The following is a 21,382-nucleotide window of genomic DNA, read 5'->3' as shown; positions in this document are numbered from 1 at the left end:
TATTCTCATACAATGCTGATAAAAATACAAAACAGATCAATATTTCTAGATGGCTATTTGGCATTGTATCAAAAACAATGAAAATGGGGAAACCTTTTGACTCAGTAAGTCTACTTCTAGGAATTTATCCTAAGGAAATTTCAAACATACAAAAATTTAGCTCAAACATAACTATTTATAGGAGAATTATAGGTAAAGCACTTATGTACCCATTTAATAAAAGCTTAATATTAGCCATTATTAGTAGTACTTTTCTCATTAAAAACAACAACAACAACACTAAAATGTCTAATATAAAAGACTGGTTCTTTTTTTTGTTTTTGTAAGACTATATTTTTTTAAGCAATCTCTATACCCAATGTAGGGCTCAAACTCACAGCCCGGAGATCATGAGTTCCACACTCCACCAACTAAGCCAGACAGGTGCTCCAGAGACTGGTTATTTCTAAATAATCCATCATATACCACCACAAATTTTCTGATATGGAAAGAGATTCATGATATAAAACTAATTGAAGAAAGGGACGCCTAGGTGGCTCAACTGGTTAAGCATCCACCTTTGGCTCAGGTCATGATCTTGTGGTGAGTTGGAACCCTGCATCGGGTTCCGTGCTGACAGCTCAGAGCCTGGAGCCTGCTTCCGATTCTGTCTCTCCCTCTCTGCCTCTACTCAGCTCACGCTCTGTCTCTGTCTCTCAAAAATAAATAAATAAATAAATAAATAAATAAATAAATAAATAAATAAATAAATTTTAAAAAATAAAAAAAATTTAAAAAAGTGTTGATTCTGATAATGTTAATATTATTGATTCTAATACGTTCAGTTAGATTCAATATTAAACTTCTTACTGAACTAATGTGTCAAGCTAGTATTTGTATGGTGGAACAGGGAAAATATAAATAAATTTATTAGGCATATTTTCAGGCCAACATATTTTAATTAACCCCCAAACATTTAAATTTTTAATGTACTACACATAATTGGAATGGGGAAATGTATATAAAAAAACTGTTCTAATGAGTGACTAATTTGCATAAGTATCACAATCCTTGGAAGACAAGATGACACAAGTGCCAGAAGAATGAAACATTACATGAATAAGAAGTTATGTATTTTGTTCATTATTATTTCTAAATCTATAGGTCAGAAATCTGATCCAATGGTACAAACATTTCAGGAAGCTGGTCTTACCTCACAGTTCCTTCAGATACATTCGGCACCGAAAGGGTTACATCTAGTGAAATCTGACACTGGCTTCTTAAGATAGACATCATCCTTAATGCTTCCACTTCACTCCTGGGAGCATTTACTGAGGCACAGCCTAAATAAGTTAGTTTGCTGAAAACTACACTGTCCTCATCAGCCACTGGTGTGAAAGGACTTGACCCTTCGGAATCTGAAAGAAATGTTAATAGAGGGTTACTTTCATTCTGATATTTTGTTGACATGAACACCAAGTAAAAATCTACAGGTTACATTGAGATAATATTTCATTGCCCCACAATAAATGCCCACTGAAGTCAGAAATTTCATATTAAAACTCTGTCACTGACACCAAAATTTTTAGGAATTGCTTTACTGTTAATCCCAAATTTAAAATGTGATCTGAGGTTAGATCTGATTTGTATTTCTGCCTCTTCTAATTTTTTTGACTTTATAATTTGTATTTAAGTAAAAAAATAACATTTAATATTTTATCACTCTGAAAATCCTATCTCTGTCTTCTTTCTGATCTGCACTGCTTTATTTCTCTCATTCATCATCTTAGCCACTTTATTATGTTTTCTCAATGCCCCTGCTTTCCCTTTCCCAATAAAGCTCTACAGTTTTAACACTCTACTTTCCCAGTGAGCCTTTATAACTGCCCTATTCCTCCTCTGTGGTGCCTTTTGCCTCCCTTTTTCAACCTGGCAACTACTCCCAAAGAGCTTTTCAGGCCTGGAACAAGTATCTCTTCCCAAGCATTATTCTTCCACATCTCCAACACTGTACTCAAATTCTTTCTTTCTTGGAAAAATCTTGAAACATTCTGAAATAAGACTACCTCAATGTCATTTAACTACTGTTATCTCTTTGATATAAATGATACACATTTAAAGGGAAATCAGAATGGTACATATACCTACCCCTCACACAACCCCTTAAATCTAAAATCTGAAGATTCTAGAAAACACAGATAATGTTTTTTGCCTGCTCTGAATCAAACCTAGTATAAGGGTGGACACTCACATAATAAAAACATTAACCTTCAGTAAAGCAAGCAATGCAGCAATCCTAACCTCCTTGTCCAGGTCTCACTGGCAAGCTCATCTCTGGTTTTTGGAGGCCTACTAATGGCACAGGGTTAATGGTGGATGAAGCTGAGAGTTGGTTAGAAAGAGGTCCATCTCCTTCACCATCCAGTTGTGACCTTTCCACAAGTTCTTTGTCCCCTGGCTGGTCGTCCATTGGAGGATCCATCAGAACATCTGCTAGCTCTTTTTGCAGCTGTTGTTCACTTCCATTCCCTATAATCTAAGGGTCACAAATACATGCAATCAGCAAAGTGAGAAAGACAGGCCAGTACTAATTCAAATGGGTACACATTCTAGAGATCGTCAGCATTTCTTTTGATACAAAGATATCTTCTGAATGTTTTTTAAAAACAGAATAAATCAAGATCTGCAGTAAGAGCTGCAGCTGCTCCCTTAATACATACAGTTTTTCATGAAAAAGTGTATAGTGAATTTGAGAGTAATGCCCGGAAATGTATGTGATAGTCTGTCAATGTTATTAGAAATGGATAAAGGGGCATTAAGGAAGACGCTTGTTGGGTGAATCACTGGATTCTACTTCTGAAATCATTATTGCACTATATGCTAACTAACTTGGATGTAAATTTAAAAAAAAATTTAAATAAAATTATGGCGATAAAACGTAAGTTTTCTACAGTGTCCTCAACTAGCAATGAAAATATTCATAATTTTATTTCTCTGCTGAGAAATAACGCTGCTAATGGGATTATCTTTAGGGGCTTCGCTTATCCTTAAGAAAAAGGGAAAATGTGTTCGCTTGCAAAGTTATCATAGAAACAGACTTAGTAGGTAATAAATTTTCACATGTATTTTACCATTCCTACTATAAATAAGTCTAAGGAAGACTTCTCTGATATTAACAGTTTCTTAAAGTTCTGACACACCTGAAAAAAGCTTGTACATATAAAATGGCCCTGAGCAACAGAAGCACTCCATTTCAGTAATGTCAAGTATTTATTCGTCTAGAGTCATGATGGTTTATTAGTTGCTCAACAAGGAAGTAATGCTTTCCAATGCTAAGGAAAACCACAAGTGACAAAACCCAGCAATGTCACTAAATGCTTATTCAAGAAACACTAAAAAACTTTTAACAAAGGAATTAATTTAGGAAAGGTCATAATCAAAAAAGGGGGCTGATTTAGGAGGGTTTCTGAAGACTAAACCTGACAAAAAGTTAAAATGGGTGGGGCTAGGAGATTGTTACAGAGAATGAGGTCTTCTCAGTAAAATCAACACAGAAGTTAGGAAGAAAATGTCAATAATAACAGACACCTCTGGACTACCAAAGAACCCTGTTCAAACATAGTTTTATAACCCTATAAGCTTCAAGTTCCTTTGGCTATAAATTATAATTGAGAAACAAACAGTTTTAAATTTTTTTTTGCTGACATTTCCCAAGGAAATTTAACATGTCAGCTACTCTTGCCTTAGAAATAAAGGCCAGACAAGTGTTCAGCCTCTTGGCTTCGGTTACAATGTTTATTTCCGTGAATTTCATTTTATGTTTACAGTCACTGCTAATGGAACTAAAAAGCAGGTCAAGTAATTTTAATTCTTTGTTCTGCCTGATCTTACACATCCAAGTGCAATCAAATTTCTTTTTTCAGAAGTTCTACTTTCACAAGTTTTTAAACCATCTGAAAAACAAACCACAGCTTAGTTCCAATTAGCCTCTTATTCTTTCAGAACTGGAGAAGAATTACTATATCACCTGCAGTAAATAAAAGATGGTCTATTTGATAGTCTGTTTTCCAAGGGGAGAGAAAGAACATACATAAGTAATAGTTACAGCTTCCTAAACACAGATGGAGAAAAGATACTCAATTCCATGTTTAGGTAATTAGTAATTATAACTGGGGAAGCCATCACTAAAAGAGCAAACTAAATCAAAGAGAAGACATTTTACATATTATGAAGTACTATTTTGTTCTTTGGTATACAGGGTAATTAAACTCAAGTTTTCTGCTGGATAGACTGCCTACATTTTCATATTATTTGCCAATAACAAAAATATACCTAACCCTGAGAGAAAACATGTTTATATGTTTGTATTTTGTGTTTATACATGTTCATCTTGCATTCTTCTCTCATTTATAAAATCTATAAACATAAGAACTGTGTTCCATTTCCTTAACTCTTCCTTAAGGACTAGGAAAAAGAAATGTTCACATGCAAACATGTGATTTTTAAAAGCTGCTTAAAAATAGCAATGCAACATACGCTTTGGATAATTAGGTCCAAAATAGTACTCAACAATTTTGTTAGATCATTTGTGAACCTTCAATTTAATTTCAGAATTACTGTCTGTGACATTACAATACACATACTTAAACCAATTAAGCTTTTTGTTTTTTTATTAAAAGAATTTTTTTTTATTAAGTAATCTCTATGCCCAACATGAGGCTTGATCTAATGACCCTGATATCAAGAGCAGTACGCTCCACTGACTGAGCCAGCCAGGTACGCTGTTGTTTTCTTTCTAAAGACAGTCTTCCCTGGGCTTATCTGGGAAATAATTCACAATGACTTTCAAGGCTCTCAAACTCTGACATGCATCAGAATCACGTGGAGAATTTTTATGACGCAAAGTGTTGGGCCCCAAATGAATTCCAATTCAGTAATTCTGAGTGGACCTGATAATGTGTATTTTTAAAAAATTTCCAGGAGATAGTGATACTGCTAGTCTGGGGACCACAGTCTTAAGAATCAACCTTAGGTTAATGGTTCTTAACCATGACTCTATAGTATAATTACTAATATTACCAGGAGGCATTTTAAAATTCAAATATTTGCTCCTCCCTCCCTCCCCTCACCTCCCACCCTAGTAGAGCCTGGCTGGGCATATGCATTTTGAAGAACCTCCACAGGTTATTTACAAAACAGGTGGCAGGCCAGATTAGGCCAGCAGACTATAGTTTGTTGACCTCTGGTATTGATGAATAGCTTAAATAAACCAACAACCGCTTATTGCTAGACTTCTTGTTATTAACACAAAATAAACCCACTATAAGCAGGGCTTTTCTGTTCCTTGCTGCCAAGAGCATTCTTAACAGATAACACAATCATCTCTAAAACAGATGTAGCTTCAGGTAAAGTAATCAACACACTGCAATATTAGTAAAGGGCAGACATACAGATCAGTGGAACAAAACAGAATCCAGAAATAGACTGACATATATATGACCAATTGGTTTCAACAAAGTTGGCAGGGTAATTCAATGGAGAAAGGTAATAAATGGTGTTAGAACAATTAGCCTGACATCCATACCTATGTAAAGACATGAATCTTAGCTAATACTTCACATCATATACAAAAATTAATGCAAAATGGGTCACAATCTAAATGCAAATCCTGAAACTATATAACCTACAGAAGAAAAACAAAGGAGAAAATCTATGAAAATCCTGAGACACAAAGATTTCTTACAATACAAAAAGTAGCATAAAAAAAATGATAAAACACGCTTTATCAAAACTAGAAACTTCTGCTCAAAAGACACTACTAAGAGAATGAAAACACAAGCCACAGACTTGGAGAATATACTTGCAAATCATGTTTCTGATGAAGGATTTATACCCAGAATACATCTACCCAGAATATCTCATAACTCATTAAGGAAACAAGCAACCCAATTTAAAAAAATGGGCATTTTCACCAAAAAAAGTATGAAGGTGGCAAACAAGCACGTGAAAGCAACTCATTAGCCAGTAGAGAAACTGAAACCACAATAGGATGCCTCCATACACCTAATAAGATTGGCTAAAATTAAAAACAAGACAATACTGAGAATACCAAGAATTCGCAAAGATGCGTGACAACTGAAAATCTCCCATACACTGCTGGTGGGAATGCAAAATGGTACACTTTAGCTGTCTTTTGTAAATTTCATAGGTAAATATACACCTACCATATGACTCAGTCCTAGGCATTTACCCAAGAAAAATTAACACCTGTGCCTCTTTGTGCATGTTTATAGCAGTATTGATAATCACCAAAAACTGAATATAAATGTTTATCAACTGCTTAGTGCATAAACTGCCATATAGCTATATAATGGCATACTACTCAGCAGTAAAAAGGAATGAATTATTAATACACACAATAACATGGATTATTCCAAGTAAAAGACGCCAGACACAAAAAAACTCCATCATACCGTAAGGTTCCATTTATATGGAATTCCGGAAAAGGAAAATTATAGCGATGGAAATCAGATCATTGGTTGTCAGGGGCTAGGAAGGAGATGAGAGGATTCACTAAAAAAAAAGTACAAAGGAACTTTCTGGAATGGTAAAAATATTCTGTATCTTAATTGTGGTGGTTGTCATGTAAGAGTTTATATTCACTACAGCTTATAGAACTATACACCTAAAAGGGCTGCATATTACTGTGTGTAAACTTTAACTCAATAAACTTAAAATAGAAAAGGGATATTGATAGTGGGGAAGGCTATGCATTTGTGGGAGCAGGGATTATAGAAGTAATCTCTGTACTTTCCGTTTTGCTGTGAACCTAAAACTGTGCTAAAAAATAAAGTCTGTTTTTTAAAAATTAGAAAAAAACAAGTGGTTTCCACAAAAAAGAACAAAACTATTTACTTTTTTCTATTGCATCCCAAAAGATATTCATCCAGGGTTCTGTTTTTGGCAATAACCTTATTTTACAGGCTCTCCTGTGGCCACCTCATCTATGGCCAATGATATACAAACAATCCCTAATATATACCTACAACCCCTTCCTTAGCTCCCTACTGGAGAGAATTCTTCAGGTAGATATTCCAGACTTAGTGTGTCAAACTTAACTCACTGTCCGTTCCTCCTTCTGTATTCTTTTTATTTTTTAAAGTAAGCTCTACGCCATTGTGGGGCTCAAACTCACGACCCCAACATCAAGAGTCACATGCTCTACAGACTGAGCCAGCAAGGCGCCACCCTTGCTTTGTTGTTGTTGTTGTTTTTTAAATCAGTGAATTGTAATACGATCCACTTAGTGAGCCTATGAAGAGCACAATCACCCGTCACTCCTCTCATTACCACAATACTCACAAAGCTTACTGATCCTTGCTCACTTGTGCATTTTTTCCATCCTCTATGTAGGTAATACCACAGGACAGCTTCTTTCATTTTACATAAGTCTACTGGAAAGGTAAGAGTTTCCCTACCTTCTTTCTCTCTCCCCTCTGATCTGTCATATGGCCATTCAAGTTACAATTGCAAACCTTAGTTCTGATCAAACCCTTCCATGTTTCCTCCATTTCCATAAGATAAAGCCCAAATTTGTAACTATATTCTATGAATTTTTCACAACTCTGCCCAATTTATGCTTTCATCTCTTACCAGACACGTCAAATTACTCAACTTCCCTAAGACATATCATAAGCTTTCAAGCATCAAGACTCTACAGACTGTTCCCTTTCCTAGAAAGTCCTCTTCTCCTTTCTGTTAAGACCAAGCTTAAATTCTGTTACCTCCTCTGGGAAATCTTAACCCCACTATATGGGGTTTAATTAGTCCCTCCTTAGGGAGTGCTACCATATGAGCATACATGTTTTATAGAACCAGACCTTGAACCAGTCTGGATTAGATGGCAGGGATTGCTTCTTAAGGTATCTTTATATTATTCCCAAAGCTTTGGATAGATTCATTGCACAGTGTACCTGCAATATAGGTTTACTGAATTGAGTTTTATAAATGCAAAGAATAGAAGCCAAAGTAGTATTATTTTACCAATTTTGATACTGGATACTCTACAGATTTTGAGTTATAAAAAATGAAATCTGAATGCTTTATTTTAGCTTTGTTTACTTAAATACAACAAAAACAAAGCATCATTTTCTATTATTCTGAGAATCATTAAAGGTTTAACATTTACTAAGAATACTGGGCAAGACCAATTAGCATACTACAAAACAATTTTATTTTGAAGCCCAACAAAGACTTCTAACTTAACAGAAATATAAAAATAAAAAAAGCAAAGCAGGTATGTATGGATAAATCAATGGTCATATTCAGATTTATGTTCATCTCTGTGTAAACTAGATTAAGAGGAGGAGGGGAGAATACTTTAAGAAACAGTCCTGAATTGAGGGGAAAAAAACCCAACAAATATAAAGTAGCCAATTTAGCAGCTACTATAAACGCAGACATAAATGTTTGTAAGGACAGAGACTGCATGGCAAGTGATTTATTCATAATTCTGCTTATAAAGCAGGGTGGTAGTAAAAACAGTGGGCACAAGAGCTGGCTTATGGCACAACTCCAGGGGTCACCATTCACATACAGACCATGTGAACAGCAGCCTGTACTTACATCCTGGGCTCCACAGTAAGAGCTGAATTTGGGACATGGCTCTGATACTAACTGTTGGCTGCGGGCAAATTACCCTCTGGGAGCCACAACTGCCTCATCTCTAAAATGAAAGTGTTAATATCTATCTCATAGGACTGTCATGTCATGAGGATTCAATGATACAATAATAATATGCTTACTGGGCATTTATTATTTATAATTAAGGCATTATATATGATTTTTACAGGGATTATCTCATTTCTACATCACAGTACCTGTCAATTAGTAAGCATACAATTAGTATCACTTTCAGCTTTTATTTTTAAAGATTTTATTTTTTTAAAGTTTATTTATTTTCAGAGACAGCATGAGCAGGAAGGGGCAGAGAAAGAGAGACAGAGAGTCCCAAGCAGATTCTGCGCTGTCAGCATAGAGCCCAATGTGGGGATCAATCTCAGGAACCATGAGATCATGACCTGGGCCAAAATCAAGAATCGGACACTTAACCAACTGAGCCACCCAGGCGCCTCTTAAATATTTTATTTTTAAGTAATTTCTATACCCAACGTGGGGCTTGAACTCACAACCCTGAGATCAAGAGTCACATGCTCCACCAAATGAGCCAGCAAGCAACCCCCACTTTCAGCTATTTCTAAATAAATTCTGACCCACCTTCTGGAGAGGAGGTTTGAAAAACCAAGTAACAACAACAACAAGAAAAAAAAAAGCAGTTCTTCCACTTTCCATTATCCAGAGAGAACTAAGAACACACCTACTATTTATGTGTAAGACCCATTACTGAAGTAACACCTGTCCTTTCTAAATGTATCAAATAAAAGTAATAATTTATAGGGTAGAATTGGCTACAGGTCTATTTCCTTAAGAGCAAAACTGCATTTATAGAAGCAAAGGACAAAACGTTTCAAAGGCAAAAGCCAGAGTCATTTCCTGGTGTTAATGTTCTACTTCTAACTTTATAGCCCGTTTCCGTTCTCTGCAACAATACCAACAAGGCACCACTTGATTTGACAGTTATCCAAAGCTACGTTAGGCAGTTTGGGATCTTTTTCCAGTAGAGATTTTGTCTTAGGAAATGCATGCTTATGAAATGACAGTGTGCACTTGAGATATCCACAGATGTTGAGAAAATTAAAGACAAATTCCTGATGATCTACAGTTCCCACTACTTGTGTCAGACTGCAATGAAAATAGAAGTGAAAATGGTTCAGACTGAGTAATTTTACTCATCTTCAGTGTAAAAGCTAAGGCATCTTGAAACAAGTACATAAATCTCAGTTTTACCAGAAAGCAAGGCACAAAAGAACCAGAAGTCCCATTTGGATACTGGAAAGTATTGTTACTGACTTCAAACCCACTCACATACTCATTCTGTGATCTTTGATAAATCACTGAATTTCCTTGTGTCATTTATAAACTGCAGCTGTTCTGGCTATCCATCTTTTTATCTTACTGCGTGAAGGAAGGACCAGAGAAACAACCTAAAATTATCATTAGGAATTACTAACATTAACTTAAAAAGGGAAAGAGAAGGAACAGCACCTTGTAAATTCATCCTGAAAAGTTAAGTGAAGAAAGACCCAAAATATTTATGATTGTGTTGCTAAATAATAGGATTATGACTGAGTTTTACTTACGTCTCATACTGTCTGAATTTTATGTATAAAGCAGACATTATTTTTATAATTAGAAAAAACAAATAACAAAAAGTCCATTTGGGAGAAAAAAGGAAAGCAAGCACGTTCAATTCTACTGTATGCAGTGATCATAACCCTAGGCCTTTTTCAAGCCTGTTGATTTTTCTACATTTCACAGACTCACTTTGAGTAATTCTTAATCATTCTTTAAGGTTTTGCTAAATTGTTACCTACTCTATGAAACCTTTCTTTGCTTTAATAGGCAATAATTATGTTCTCATATAAATCTGCTTTTATCTATATTCTGGTACTTGATGAATTTTGTAATGACATAGTTCCTTATGTGTCTCCCCACCAGCATCCTGATCCCCTTAATTAAACTGTGTGTTCATGGTTCAGTTACTCTGTTTGCTGAATAAAAGACCTACATTAGAGGACAAGATCACCTGATACTAAAGCAAGTAATATCAGATACAAAGTCAGAAAATTAGTTTAGGCAATGCTAAGTGAGAAGGAGTGACTTCTTTATCAGCTATTTCTTTTTTTTAAAAAATTTTTTTTTCAACGTTTATTTATTTTGGGGACAGAGAGAGACAGAGCATGAACGGGGGAGGGGCAGAGAGAGAGGGAGACACAGAATCGGAAACAGGCTCCAGGCTCTGAGCCATCAGCCCAGAGCCCGACGCGGGGCTCGAACTCACGGACCGCGAGATCGTGACCTGGCTGAAGTCGGACGCTTAACCGACTGCGCCACCCAGGCGCCCCATCTATTTCAATACAGGTTGGCAACTTCTTTCCAACTAAAATAATGTTTGGTGGATTTTTCAAGAAGATTAAAAAATTCTCTAACTGAACTTTTCACCAAAGAAGTATTGGCTCATCAATGTACTCCCAACCAAGATTTATAGAGTATCTTTGATTAAGAGCTAAGGGTATAATATTCCTACACAAGAGGAGTCAGGTAGAGAAAATACAACATGTTCTGAATTTATGAAAGTTTTCCGATTTTGATGTGAATTGTCAAAACATTTTATGAAGATAAATACCTGTGTTTTTTATAACTACATCATCATATAAAGCTCTTCTTTAAAGGGCTTAACTAAAGCATTACCTTCTCCAAGAAGCTTTCCCAGACTCCTCCCCCAAGCTGAGACAAGTTTCCATCCTTTGTTCTATAGCACCCTTTGTTAATCTCTACCGTAGCATTTATCTAACTGCATTAATGTTGAAAATTCAAAATATAGCCACAGTATCTCTACAGCTCCTCCATCAAGAGATATAGTCTATTTCCTGGATTGGCCCTGTGACTTGCTGTGATCAATACAATGTGGCAGAAGTGACACCATGTAATTTCTAAGCCTTAACCTTAAAAGATACCTTATAGCTTCCACATCTATCCTAGGACCACCATGCTGCCATGACGAAGTCTGAGATGAAAGACTACAGGAAAAGACTCAGCCATCCCAATTAAGCTCAGTCTTCAGCCAATGTATCAGTTGAATGAAGTTATATGAACCAAAACAAGACCAGCAAAACAACCCACTCAATGCATAAAATCATTAGAAATTAATAAACTGTTTTAAGCCACTCAGTTCTGAGATCTGAGGTAGTTTGTTACAAAGCAAAGACTACTACAATCCACTGCAGCAAGAATCTGAACTGTCATCTACCCTAAGCTTTAGCATCTGCTTATATATATAAGCAGGAACCATGTCCAATTGATCTCTATTCTCATTCACCCTTTAAAGAGCTTCTCTTTGTCTGTGATATTCTGCAGTTTCACTGTCATCCTTTTTTTTGTTGTTGTTTATTTTTTCACTTTGAGAGAAAGTGGAGGACCAAAGAGAGGGAGAGACAGAATTCCAAGCAGGCTCTGTGCTGTCAGTGCAAAGCCTGTTGTGGAGCTCAAACCCACAAAACACTAGATCATGACCTGAGCTGAGATCAAGAGTTGGAGGGTTGCTTCACAGACTGAGCCACCCAGGCGCCCCCACTGTCATCCTGATTGGGACTCACTCTGTTTCTTGAAGCTGATTTGTATCTTTTATCACTTGTGGAAAATATTCAGCTATTATCTCAAGTTATTTCCTTTTCTCCCACTCTATTCTATTTTCTGAGTAATTTCCTCAGGTTGATTTTGCAGGTACTTGATTTTCTCTTCAACCATCTAATCTACTATTTAACACATCAGTTGTACCTTTAACTTTACTTGCTCTGATTTTCATGAAGTTTGCTTGGTCTTTTATTAGATTTTTAAATAATTTTGTTCTATCCTAATATTTTCAAATTTTTCTTTAAATTTTCAATCATTTAAATCATATCTATCTTAAAGTTACAGCTAATAATTCAAATGCGCAAGTGTTGGTGAGATTTGATCCTGCTGGGGTTTGCCTACTCTGGGTCTTTGTAAATTTTGGAATGTTTGATATTTTGTATCAAAGTTATCTGTAGAAATACCATGCAGCCTGGGTGGCAAGCATGTCCCTCCAGAATAGTTCTGCAATTGATTCTGTCAGGAGCCCTAAGAGTATTACCAACCCAGGAACATGCAGGTAGTATAAATTCAAATCCCAAATACCTGAAGGCAAGCCCACTGGAACAAGTTATCAACAAGACTCCCCTCTAAACCTGTGTCCAACCTAAAATATATAAGCTTCCTTATTTTCTTCCTATGACTATAAACAAGTTATTTTTTCCAAATCTATCCTTTCAGTTAGCCTGAAGGTGTTATATAAGGAAATCTCAGTTCCAACACCCCTCTCTGTAAAACCCAAAGCTTTATCTCTTCTCCAGTTTAGTCAAAACCCAAGCCCACTGATCGTAAAGCAGCAAATTCCCCCAGTACGGACCCAGTGTCAGCATATATGTATAGTTCTGGCTTTCAGTGTCCCTCTTTGCTATTATTCTTTTGAGATTACTTTCTTGTGAATATAGCTATGAAAGGTATTTGTTATATTTCATCCAGCTCTCCTAAATATTTTGTACTAGGACATTTTTAGGTTTTCTAGGTCATCATAGTTCCAAAAATGGGGAGTTCTCAACTTCGGTGCCTAAAAACAGCATTTGGTGGATTACTAGCTATCAACTGAATAATTCAACAAAATACTCAATTAGGACTTTTGGGGTGGATCAATGACAGACTTTTTTAAATGTATTTTTCTGGAGTGTTATATGAAGGTGATGAATCACTAAATTCTACTCCTGAAAACAAAATTATACTATATGTTAACTACCTAGAATTTAAATAAAAATTTGGGGGAAAAATGTATTTTCTAAATCCAATGCAATTTTACAATCTAGTAGTGGCTGAGACAACAGTTTTAAAAAGAGTCATCAGCATCACTGAGCAACACGTTTGCAGTAATCCTATTATACTTGACTTTGATGAAAATATCAAAGATTCAACAATTCTATTACTTCTCCACTTACCATTTCTACATACAGTAAACCAATATACTGTCCAGATGTACTGAAAATACATGGAAATACATACAGGAAACATTTTTAATTTGTAGAACATATTGCTCAATTTCCTGGTCTAAAAAACAGAACATTTCTTTTCAGTAAACAAGATATGAGAGAGCACAAAAAAAGTTCTCTGCAGGAGCCCTGAGGGTCTTTCCCATTTACCATAAATGATTCATCAAATTAGAAACAGGAAGAGTAAGTCAAACAGTATTTCAAAAATTAACAAGACAATTTTAAGTCTTCTCCAAAAACAGAGAAGACTCATCTATTTGCATGTGTACTCATTTATGCTGTCTTCCTTCATATTACAGAAATTGCTCCTAGGTTAACCCCTCCACTTACACACAGGAAATCTCTCTTCCCAACCTAACCAAAGACTTAGCAATTCTCTGGTACTAGTAATGTCCCCTTCTTTACTGAATAACTCTTATCAGTACACACATATCAGGAAATCTCTCACTGGAATCTCTATTACTCTTCAGTTACCACTCCATTTTTCTGTTTTGTTTTTTTAGCAAAACTCCTTAAAACAGTTGTCTACACTATCACCACTTCCTCCTCAGCTACCACTTACAACCCAACCCACAGTAATGCTAATGATCTCATCTCTCTTGAAAACAACAACAACAACAAAAACAAGCAAAAAAACACCCTTCTTAAGGATCACCCAGGCCTCTATCCTATCATTCTTCAGTCACCATCTAAAGCAACCTCTCAGCAGAATCTAACATACCTGGTTATTCCCACTCTCTTGAAACACTTTCTTCATTTCTCTCCCAAGGCACTCCAAATCTCCTAGTTTTCTTTATATCTCACTAGCTATATCCTCTCACTCTTCTCTGCTGGCTTCTCTTTATCTCCATCTCTCAATGTTGAAGTACTCCAAGAATCAGCTCTTCACTAACTCTTCAGTTTCTAATGCTCACTCTGGGTGATCTCACCTAGTCCCACAGCTTTAAATACCATCTATATACTGTTGATGCTAGTCACAGTCACTCTGGAGGATCAATCTCATCAACATCCTGAACTTCTGATCCCTTTAACCTGATCCTGGTCCTATCTCTTTCCATTTTAGTAAATGGCACTACCATATACCTTACAGCTCAGACCAAAATCTAGGAACCATCATTTATTTCCCTCTTTGCCTCAAATCCCACATCTAATTTGCCCACCCTATCAGTTCTACCTTGAAATATACCCTGAATCAGAGCCATGAGATCATAACCTGAGCCAAAATCAAGAGTCGGAGGCTTAACAAACTGAGCCACCCAGACGCCCTAACTAAAACAGCCTTCTATCTACTCTTCTCACTACCAACCAGTCTTGCCTCTTTACTGCCAATTCTCCAAAGAGTAGGCCAGATATAATTCGTATACAACTCACTTAAAGCATACACTCTATGGTTTCCAGTATATTCACAGAGAGGAGCAACCAACACCAAAGTTAATTTAATGTATTTTTATCATGGGGTGCTTGGGTGGCTCGGTAAGCATTTGACTTCACCTCAGATCTTGATCTCACGGTTCATGGGTTCGAGCCCTGCATTAGGCTCTATGCTGACAGCTCAGAGCCTGGAGCCTGCTTTGGATTCTGTGTCTCCCTCTCTCTCTGCCCCTCCCCTGCTCTCACTCTGTCTCTCAAAAATAAATAAAACATTAAAAAAATTTAAAATATTTTCATCACCTCAAAAAAACCACACAAAAAACCCAAACACCACCACAGGTATCAACTCCCCTTTCCCTCAATAACTCCAGCCCTAAATAAGCAACAACTAATTGACCCTCTGCCTCTGAAGATTTAACTCTTCTAGATATTTCATATTGATGGAACCATATAATCTGTGGACTTTTTGACTTAACTGTCATTTAACATGTCTTCAAGGTTCATCTATATTGCAGCATGTATCAGTACTTTATTCCTTTTTATGACCAAATAATATTCCATCATACATCACATTTTATTTATCCATTTAGTAGTTGGTAAACATTTAGATTGTTTAGCTTTTTATATGCCTTAAATACATCCTGTGGGTTGTCTTTTTTCCTTTGCTCCTTTGGTGTGAAATCTAAGAATCCACTGTGAAATCTGAAGTCATGTAAATCTACCCCATGTTTCTTCCAAGAGTTTTACACTTCTAGCTCTTACACTGAAGTCTGTAATCCATTTAAGCTAATTTTTGTATATGGTGTGAGGTAAGGTTGCAACTTCACTCTTTTGAACATGGCTATCCAGCTGTCCCACCACAATTTGTTGAAGAAAAAAAAAAAACCCTCTCAATTGAATGGTATTGGTAACCTTGTCTAAATCAGCTGATCACAGAAATATGGTTCTATTCCTGAATGTTCTATTTCTCAAATGTATTCCAGTGATCTATATGCCTAGCCTTATGTCAATACTACACTATCTTGATTACCACTGCTTTATAGTAAGTTTTGAAATTGCAAAGTCTGAGTCTTCCAACTTTGTTCTTCATTTTCAAGATTATTTTGGCCTATTCAGGGTCCCCTGAAATCCAAAATGAATTTTACAACTGTCACATAAACCTCTACACAGATGTTACCTAGGATTATGATAAAGACTGCACTGAATGTGTAGATCAATTTGAGGAGTAATGCCATCTTCACAATAAGTCTTCTGATACATGAACAACGAATGGACTTCCATTTAGTTAGATCTTCTTTATTTTCTTTGAACAATGTTTTACAGATTTCAAAGCCTAAGATTTGCACTTTTGTTTAACTTCATACTATTTCATTCTTTTTCATGTTATCATAAATTGTTTTTTCACTGTTAAAGGTTGTTCATTGCAAATATATACAAATAAAACTGATTTTTTGTACATTGATCTTGTACCTACAATATTGCTAAACTTCTTAGTTTTAATATTTTTTTTTTTTAGATTTCTTAGGGTTCTCCATATACAAGATCATGTCAACTGCAAACATAGTTTTTACTTCCTTCTTTCCAATCTGGATACCTTTTATATTTTTGCCTGAGTGCCCTGGTTGTACCCTCCAGTACAATGTTGACCAGAGGTAGTTAAGTGCAGACATCCAGGTCTTTAGGCTGAACCTAACGGGAAAGAATCTACTCTTTTACCACCAAGAAAGATTTTAGCTGTGAGTTTTTCATAGATGCTGTTAATCAGGTTGAAGAAGTTACATTCATAGTTGATTTTTTTTCTGAATTTCTTTATTTTCATAAAAGGTGTTGCATTTCAGCAAACATTGTTCCTGTGTCCACTAAAAACGATCATGTGGTTTTGTTTTTAGTTCCATTGATACATTATATTACCTTAATAGATTTTCAGTTGTTAAACCAACCTTACATTCTTGGAGTAAATCCCACTTGATCACAGTATGTAATCCTCTTCATATACTGCTGAATTAATAACTATGCTTGTATTTTGTTGAGGACTTTTGTGTCCCAATTTATAAGAAATATAGATATGTAGTTTTCTTGTGATATCTTTGTCTAGTTTTGGCATTGGCACAGTATCTTCCTCATAGATTTAGTCAGGAAATATCCTTTTTTTTTTTCTATTTTTGGGGATAGTTTGTGAGGAACTGGTATTCTTACTTAAGTACCTGGTAGAATTCAGGGAATAAAGCCATCTAGGTAGGCCAGAGCTTGCTTTATGGGTACACTTTTTATTACTAATTCAACCTCTTGTTATAGGTCTATTCACAGTTTCATTAGTGTTTTTCTAGAAATTTATCCATTTCAGTAAGTTCTATTTTGGCATATTACTATTCCTAATAGTCCCTTATAATCCTTTTTGTTTAACGTATGTTTGGTAGTATTGTCTTTTCTTTCAGTTCTAATTCTAGTAATTTTTTTCCTTGGCCAATCCAAGGTTTTATCAATTTTATTAATCTTTTCAGAGAACCAGGTTGCTTTATTGATTTTTTTCTCTATTTTTCTATCCTCTGTTTCATTGATTTCTGCTCTTATCTTTTTTTTCCCTTACTTTGGCTTGTTTTACATTTAGGTTGCCCTTCTTTTTCCAATGTCTTAAAGTAAAAGATTACTGATTTGAATTTTTCCTTCTTCCATAATACAGGAATTTACAGGTAGAAATTTTCCTATACATATTTAAGCTGTAACCCATAATGCCTGCATGCCAGGTCTTTTCCCATCTTTTATTTTAAATGTTTCTATTTTTGTATTTAAAGTGTGTCTCCTACTGAGAACATACAGCTGGATCATGGTGTTTTATACACTGCTGATGGTTTTTTTAACTCTATTGCTTAATCCATTTTGTTATTCTTGATACAGTTCAATTTAGGTATGCCATTTTGTTTTTTGATTTTTATGCATCTGTTTCATGTATTTTCCATTCCTTTATTCATCTTTTATTGTTTTTAGTAGTATTTTCTAATATAGCATTGACATTTCTTTAGTGATATAGATATACATACATATATATACACACACCCCATCTCACTGGTTGCTCTAGAACTTACTGGGTATTATCTTAATTTATTAGAATCAGTTTCTGATTTATACTATTTCTAGTAATTTAGCAGTATTCCCTACCATGGCATTATTATACATATTATATCTATGTTACAAATCCAAAAGATTTTTATAATTGTTCCTTTATAGAATTATTTAAAAGAAGGTGAGAGGAGAATATATATTTATAGCTTATTATAAATTTATCAATTCTAGCTCTCCTTATTTGTTCTTGTGGCTTTGAATTACCATATTAAGTCATTTATTAAGCTGTAATATAGCTCTGCTTCTACTTCATTTTTGTGACTGGCAAATACATCATATTTATGTTATAGGTAGAATATGCACATATTATATATACAAAAGAGAAGAAAAAAATGTACTTATACGGTCTATATTATTATACAATTATCTTTAATGGTGCTAAGGATTAAAATTATTGTTTGAAGTCACTTGCTTTTGGCCTGAAGAACTTTTAGTATTTTTTTTTTTTTAATTTTTTTTTTCAACGTTTATTTATTTTTGGGACAGAGAGACACAGAGCATGAACGGGGGAGGGGCAGAGAGAGAGGGAGACACAGAATCGGAAACAGGCTCCAGGCTCCGAGCCATCAGCCCAGAGCCTGACGCGGGGCTCGAACTCACGGACCGCGAGATCGTGACCTGGCTGAAGTCGGATGCTTAACCGACTGCGCCACCCAGGCGCCCCATTAGTATTTCTTATAAGGTGGTTCTGATAGCAGTAAATTCTCTTAATTTTTGTTTATTTCAGAATGTCTTTATTTCAGCTTCAATTCTAACCAATAGCTTTGCTAGGATTCTTGGTTGAGTTTTTTCTCTGAGCACTCTGAACAGGTTATCCCACTGGCTTCAAGCCTCCACTATTTCTGCTAAGAAGTCAGCTGTAAATCTTACTGAGGTCTCCTTCTAGGTACCAAATCATTTTCCTTTTGTTACTTTCAAGATTTCTTGTCTTTGGTTTTCAACATTTTACTAAGATAAGCTTTTTTGTGGATCTTTCTGTATTTATCTTAGAGTGTGGTAAGCTTCTTAGATGTGTAGATTATTATTTTTCAATAAATAAATGTGGGACTTTTCAGACATTATTTCTTCAAATACTTTTTCTGCTCATTTCTTTCTTCTGCCGAAACACGAGTATGCTGTTACACTTAATAACATCTCATCTTTCTCTGAGGCGTTTTTCATTTTTCATTATTTTTTCTTTCTGTTCTTTGGATGTTTCTACTAATCTTCAAGTTTATTAACTTCTTCTTTAAGGAGTGCCTGGCTGGCTCAGTCAGTGAGCATGTGACTCTGTTTTTTTTTTTAATTTTTTTTTTTTTAACGCTTATTTATTTTTGAGACAGAGAGAGACAGAGCATGAATGGGGGAGGGTCAGAGAGAGGGAGACACAGAATCTGAAACAGGCTCCAGGCTCTGAGCTGTCAGCACAGAGCCCGACGCGGGACTCGAACTCACAGACCGTGAGATCATGACCTGAGCTGAAGTCGGCCGCTTAACCGACTGAGCCACCCAGGCGCCCCTATGTGAGCATGTGACTCTTGATCTCAGAGTTGTGAGTTCAAGCTCCATGCTGGGGGTGGAGCCTACTTAATAAAAAAAATAAAAATTAAAAAATAAATTAAAATAATAAAATCTGTTTAATCCTTTCTTTTAAAAAAAGCAAATATGTTATGGTATACTCGATGTGCATCATGTGTCTTCCTTGCGCAGGGGCCATGCTAGTCTTCTCTGTATCATTACAACTTTAATATATGTGCTCCCAAAGTGAGCACATGTACATTTAAATGCATGTATTTTAAATATGCACTTTGGTGAATTCTGGCATATGTACACACCAGTCAAGTCAGTGGACATATCCATAATGCCCAAAACTCCTTGTGCCCTTTCTACTCCTACTCTTTTTCCCTGTCCCATCATCACACCCCCAGGCAACCACTGAATGGCTTTCTGTGACTATAGATTAGGTTTGCATCTTCTACAATTATACATAAGTAGCACTGTCTTTTCTTCAGGGGGAGGGCCTGTCTTCTTCCACTCAGCCAAATTATTTTGATATTTCTTATGACTATGGTAAAAATAGTTCATTTTTTAAAAGATTTTAAACACTTCTAATAATTTTTTATGAAAAAAATCTATGGGAGGGTCTTTACTTTTGTTCCAATTGTATCAAGACTTAATTGAAATAAAACATTGTATAAGTTTAAGGTGTACAACATGATTTGATAAGTGTATATATTGTGAAATGATTACCACAATAAGGTTAATACATCCACCAACTCACATAATTACCATTGCTGTGTGTGGTGAGAGCATTTAAGATTTATTCTCTTAGGTACTTTCAATTAATTATATAATACAGTATTGTTAACTATAGTCCCAACGCTGTTCATTAGATCTCCAAAACCTAATAACTGCGTAACTGAAAACTTGTACTCTTTAACATCTCCTTTCTCCCACCATCACCTCCTACCCCTAGCAACCACCATTTCACTTTGACTTAGATTCCACATACGCATTGTGGAATGTGAAATGTTATGTGTCCATTTTGCTTGTTTCAAAATGTTTTTTCATTTCTCTTTTGATTTCTTCTTTGATCCAGTGGTTGTTCAGGAATATGTTAATTTCCAAATATTTGTTGATTTTCAAATTTTCCTCTTGTTATTAATTTCTAACTTCGTACCACTATGGCTAGAAAAGATATCTGGCATCATTTCAGTCTTCAATTTGTTAAGATTTGTTCTGTGACTTAACATATGATCCATTCTGGAAAATATTCTGTGTATGCTTGAGAAGAATATGTATTCTGCTGTTGGGTAGAATGTTTTATATATGCCTGTTAGGCCCATTTGGTTTAAGGCATAGTTCAAGTCCAAAGTTTCCTTATTAGTTTTGTGTCCAAACGATCCATTGTTTAAAATAGACTACTGAAGTTCCCTATTATTATCGTATGGCCTATTTCTTCCTTCAGATCTATTTTGCTTAATGTATTTAGGTACTCTGATGCTCAGTACATATATATTTACACTTGTTATATCCTCTTAATGAACTGACCCATTTTTCATTACATTATACTCTTTGTCTCTTCTTACAGTTTTTGAGTTAAAGTCTATTTTGTCTGTTATAAATTTAGTTATCCCTGCTCTCTTTTGGTTTCCATTTCATGGAATAGCTTTTCCAATTCTTCACATGGAGTC

The 21,382-nt window shown here is 35.4% G+C and overlaps 1 protein-coding gene and 1 non-coding gene across 4 annotated transcripts in view; both read right to left on the bottom strand.

Moving 5' to 3' along the window:
* The window catches only part of RABGAP1 (RAB GTPase activating protein 1), a 168,169-nt gene that overhangs the window by 127,408 nt on the left and 19,379 nt on the right, over positions 1–21,382 (bottom strand). For all 3 annotated transcript variants that reach the window (XR_006960278.1, XM_047069184.1, XM_047069189.1), the window contains 2 exons: positions 2,281–2,515; positions 1,193–1,397 (listed from right to left, as the gene is read on the bottom strand). Coding sequence is in view for 2 of the 3 variants with exons in the window: in XM_047069184.1 (XP_046925140.1) it covers positions 1,193–1,397; positions 2,281–2,515 (440 nt within the window). In the remaining variant the exon portion in view is untranslated. The remainder of the gene's footprint in view (positions 1–1,192; positions 1,398–2,280; positions 2,516–21,382) is intronic.
* On the bottom strand, positions 19,850–19,960 carry LOC124505595 (U6 spliceosomal RNA). The gene has a single exon (XR_006960691.1). It is a non-coding gene; the product is annotated as a U6 spliceosomal RNA (small nuclear RNA).

The sequence above is a fragment of the Lynx rufus genome, unplaced genomic scaffold, assembly GCF_022079265.1.
Source record: "Lynx rufus isolate CCGP_SWC_20201006 ecotype Redwood Valley unplaced genomic scaffold, mLynRuf1.p SCAF_10, whole genome shotgun sequence".
Classification (NCBI taxonomy): domain Eukaryota; kingdom Metazoa; phylum Chordata; class Mammalia; order Carnivora; family Felidae; genus Lynx; species Lynx rufus.
The sequence above is the reverse complement of the archived record's forward strand: the minus strand, read 5'-3'. Positions and strand labels throughout refer to the sequence as shown.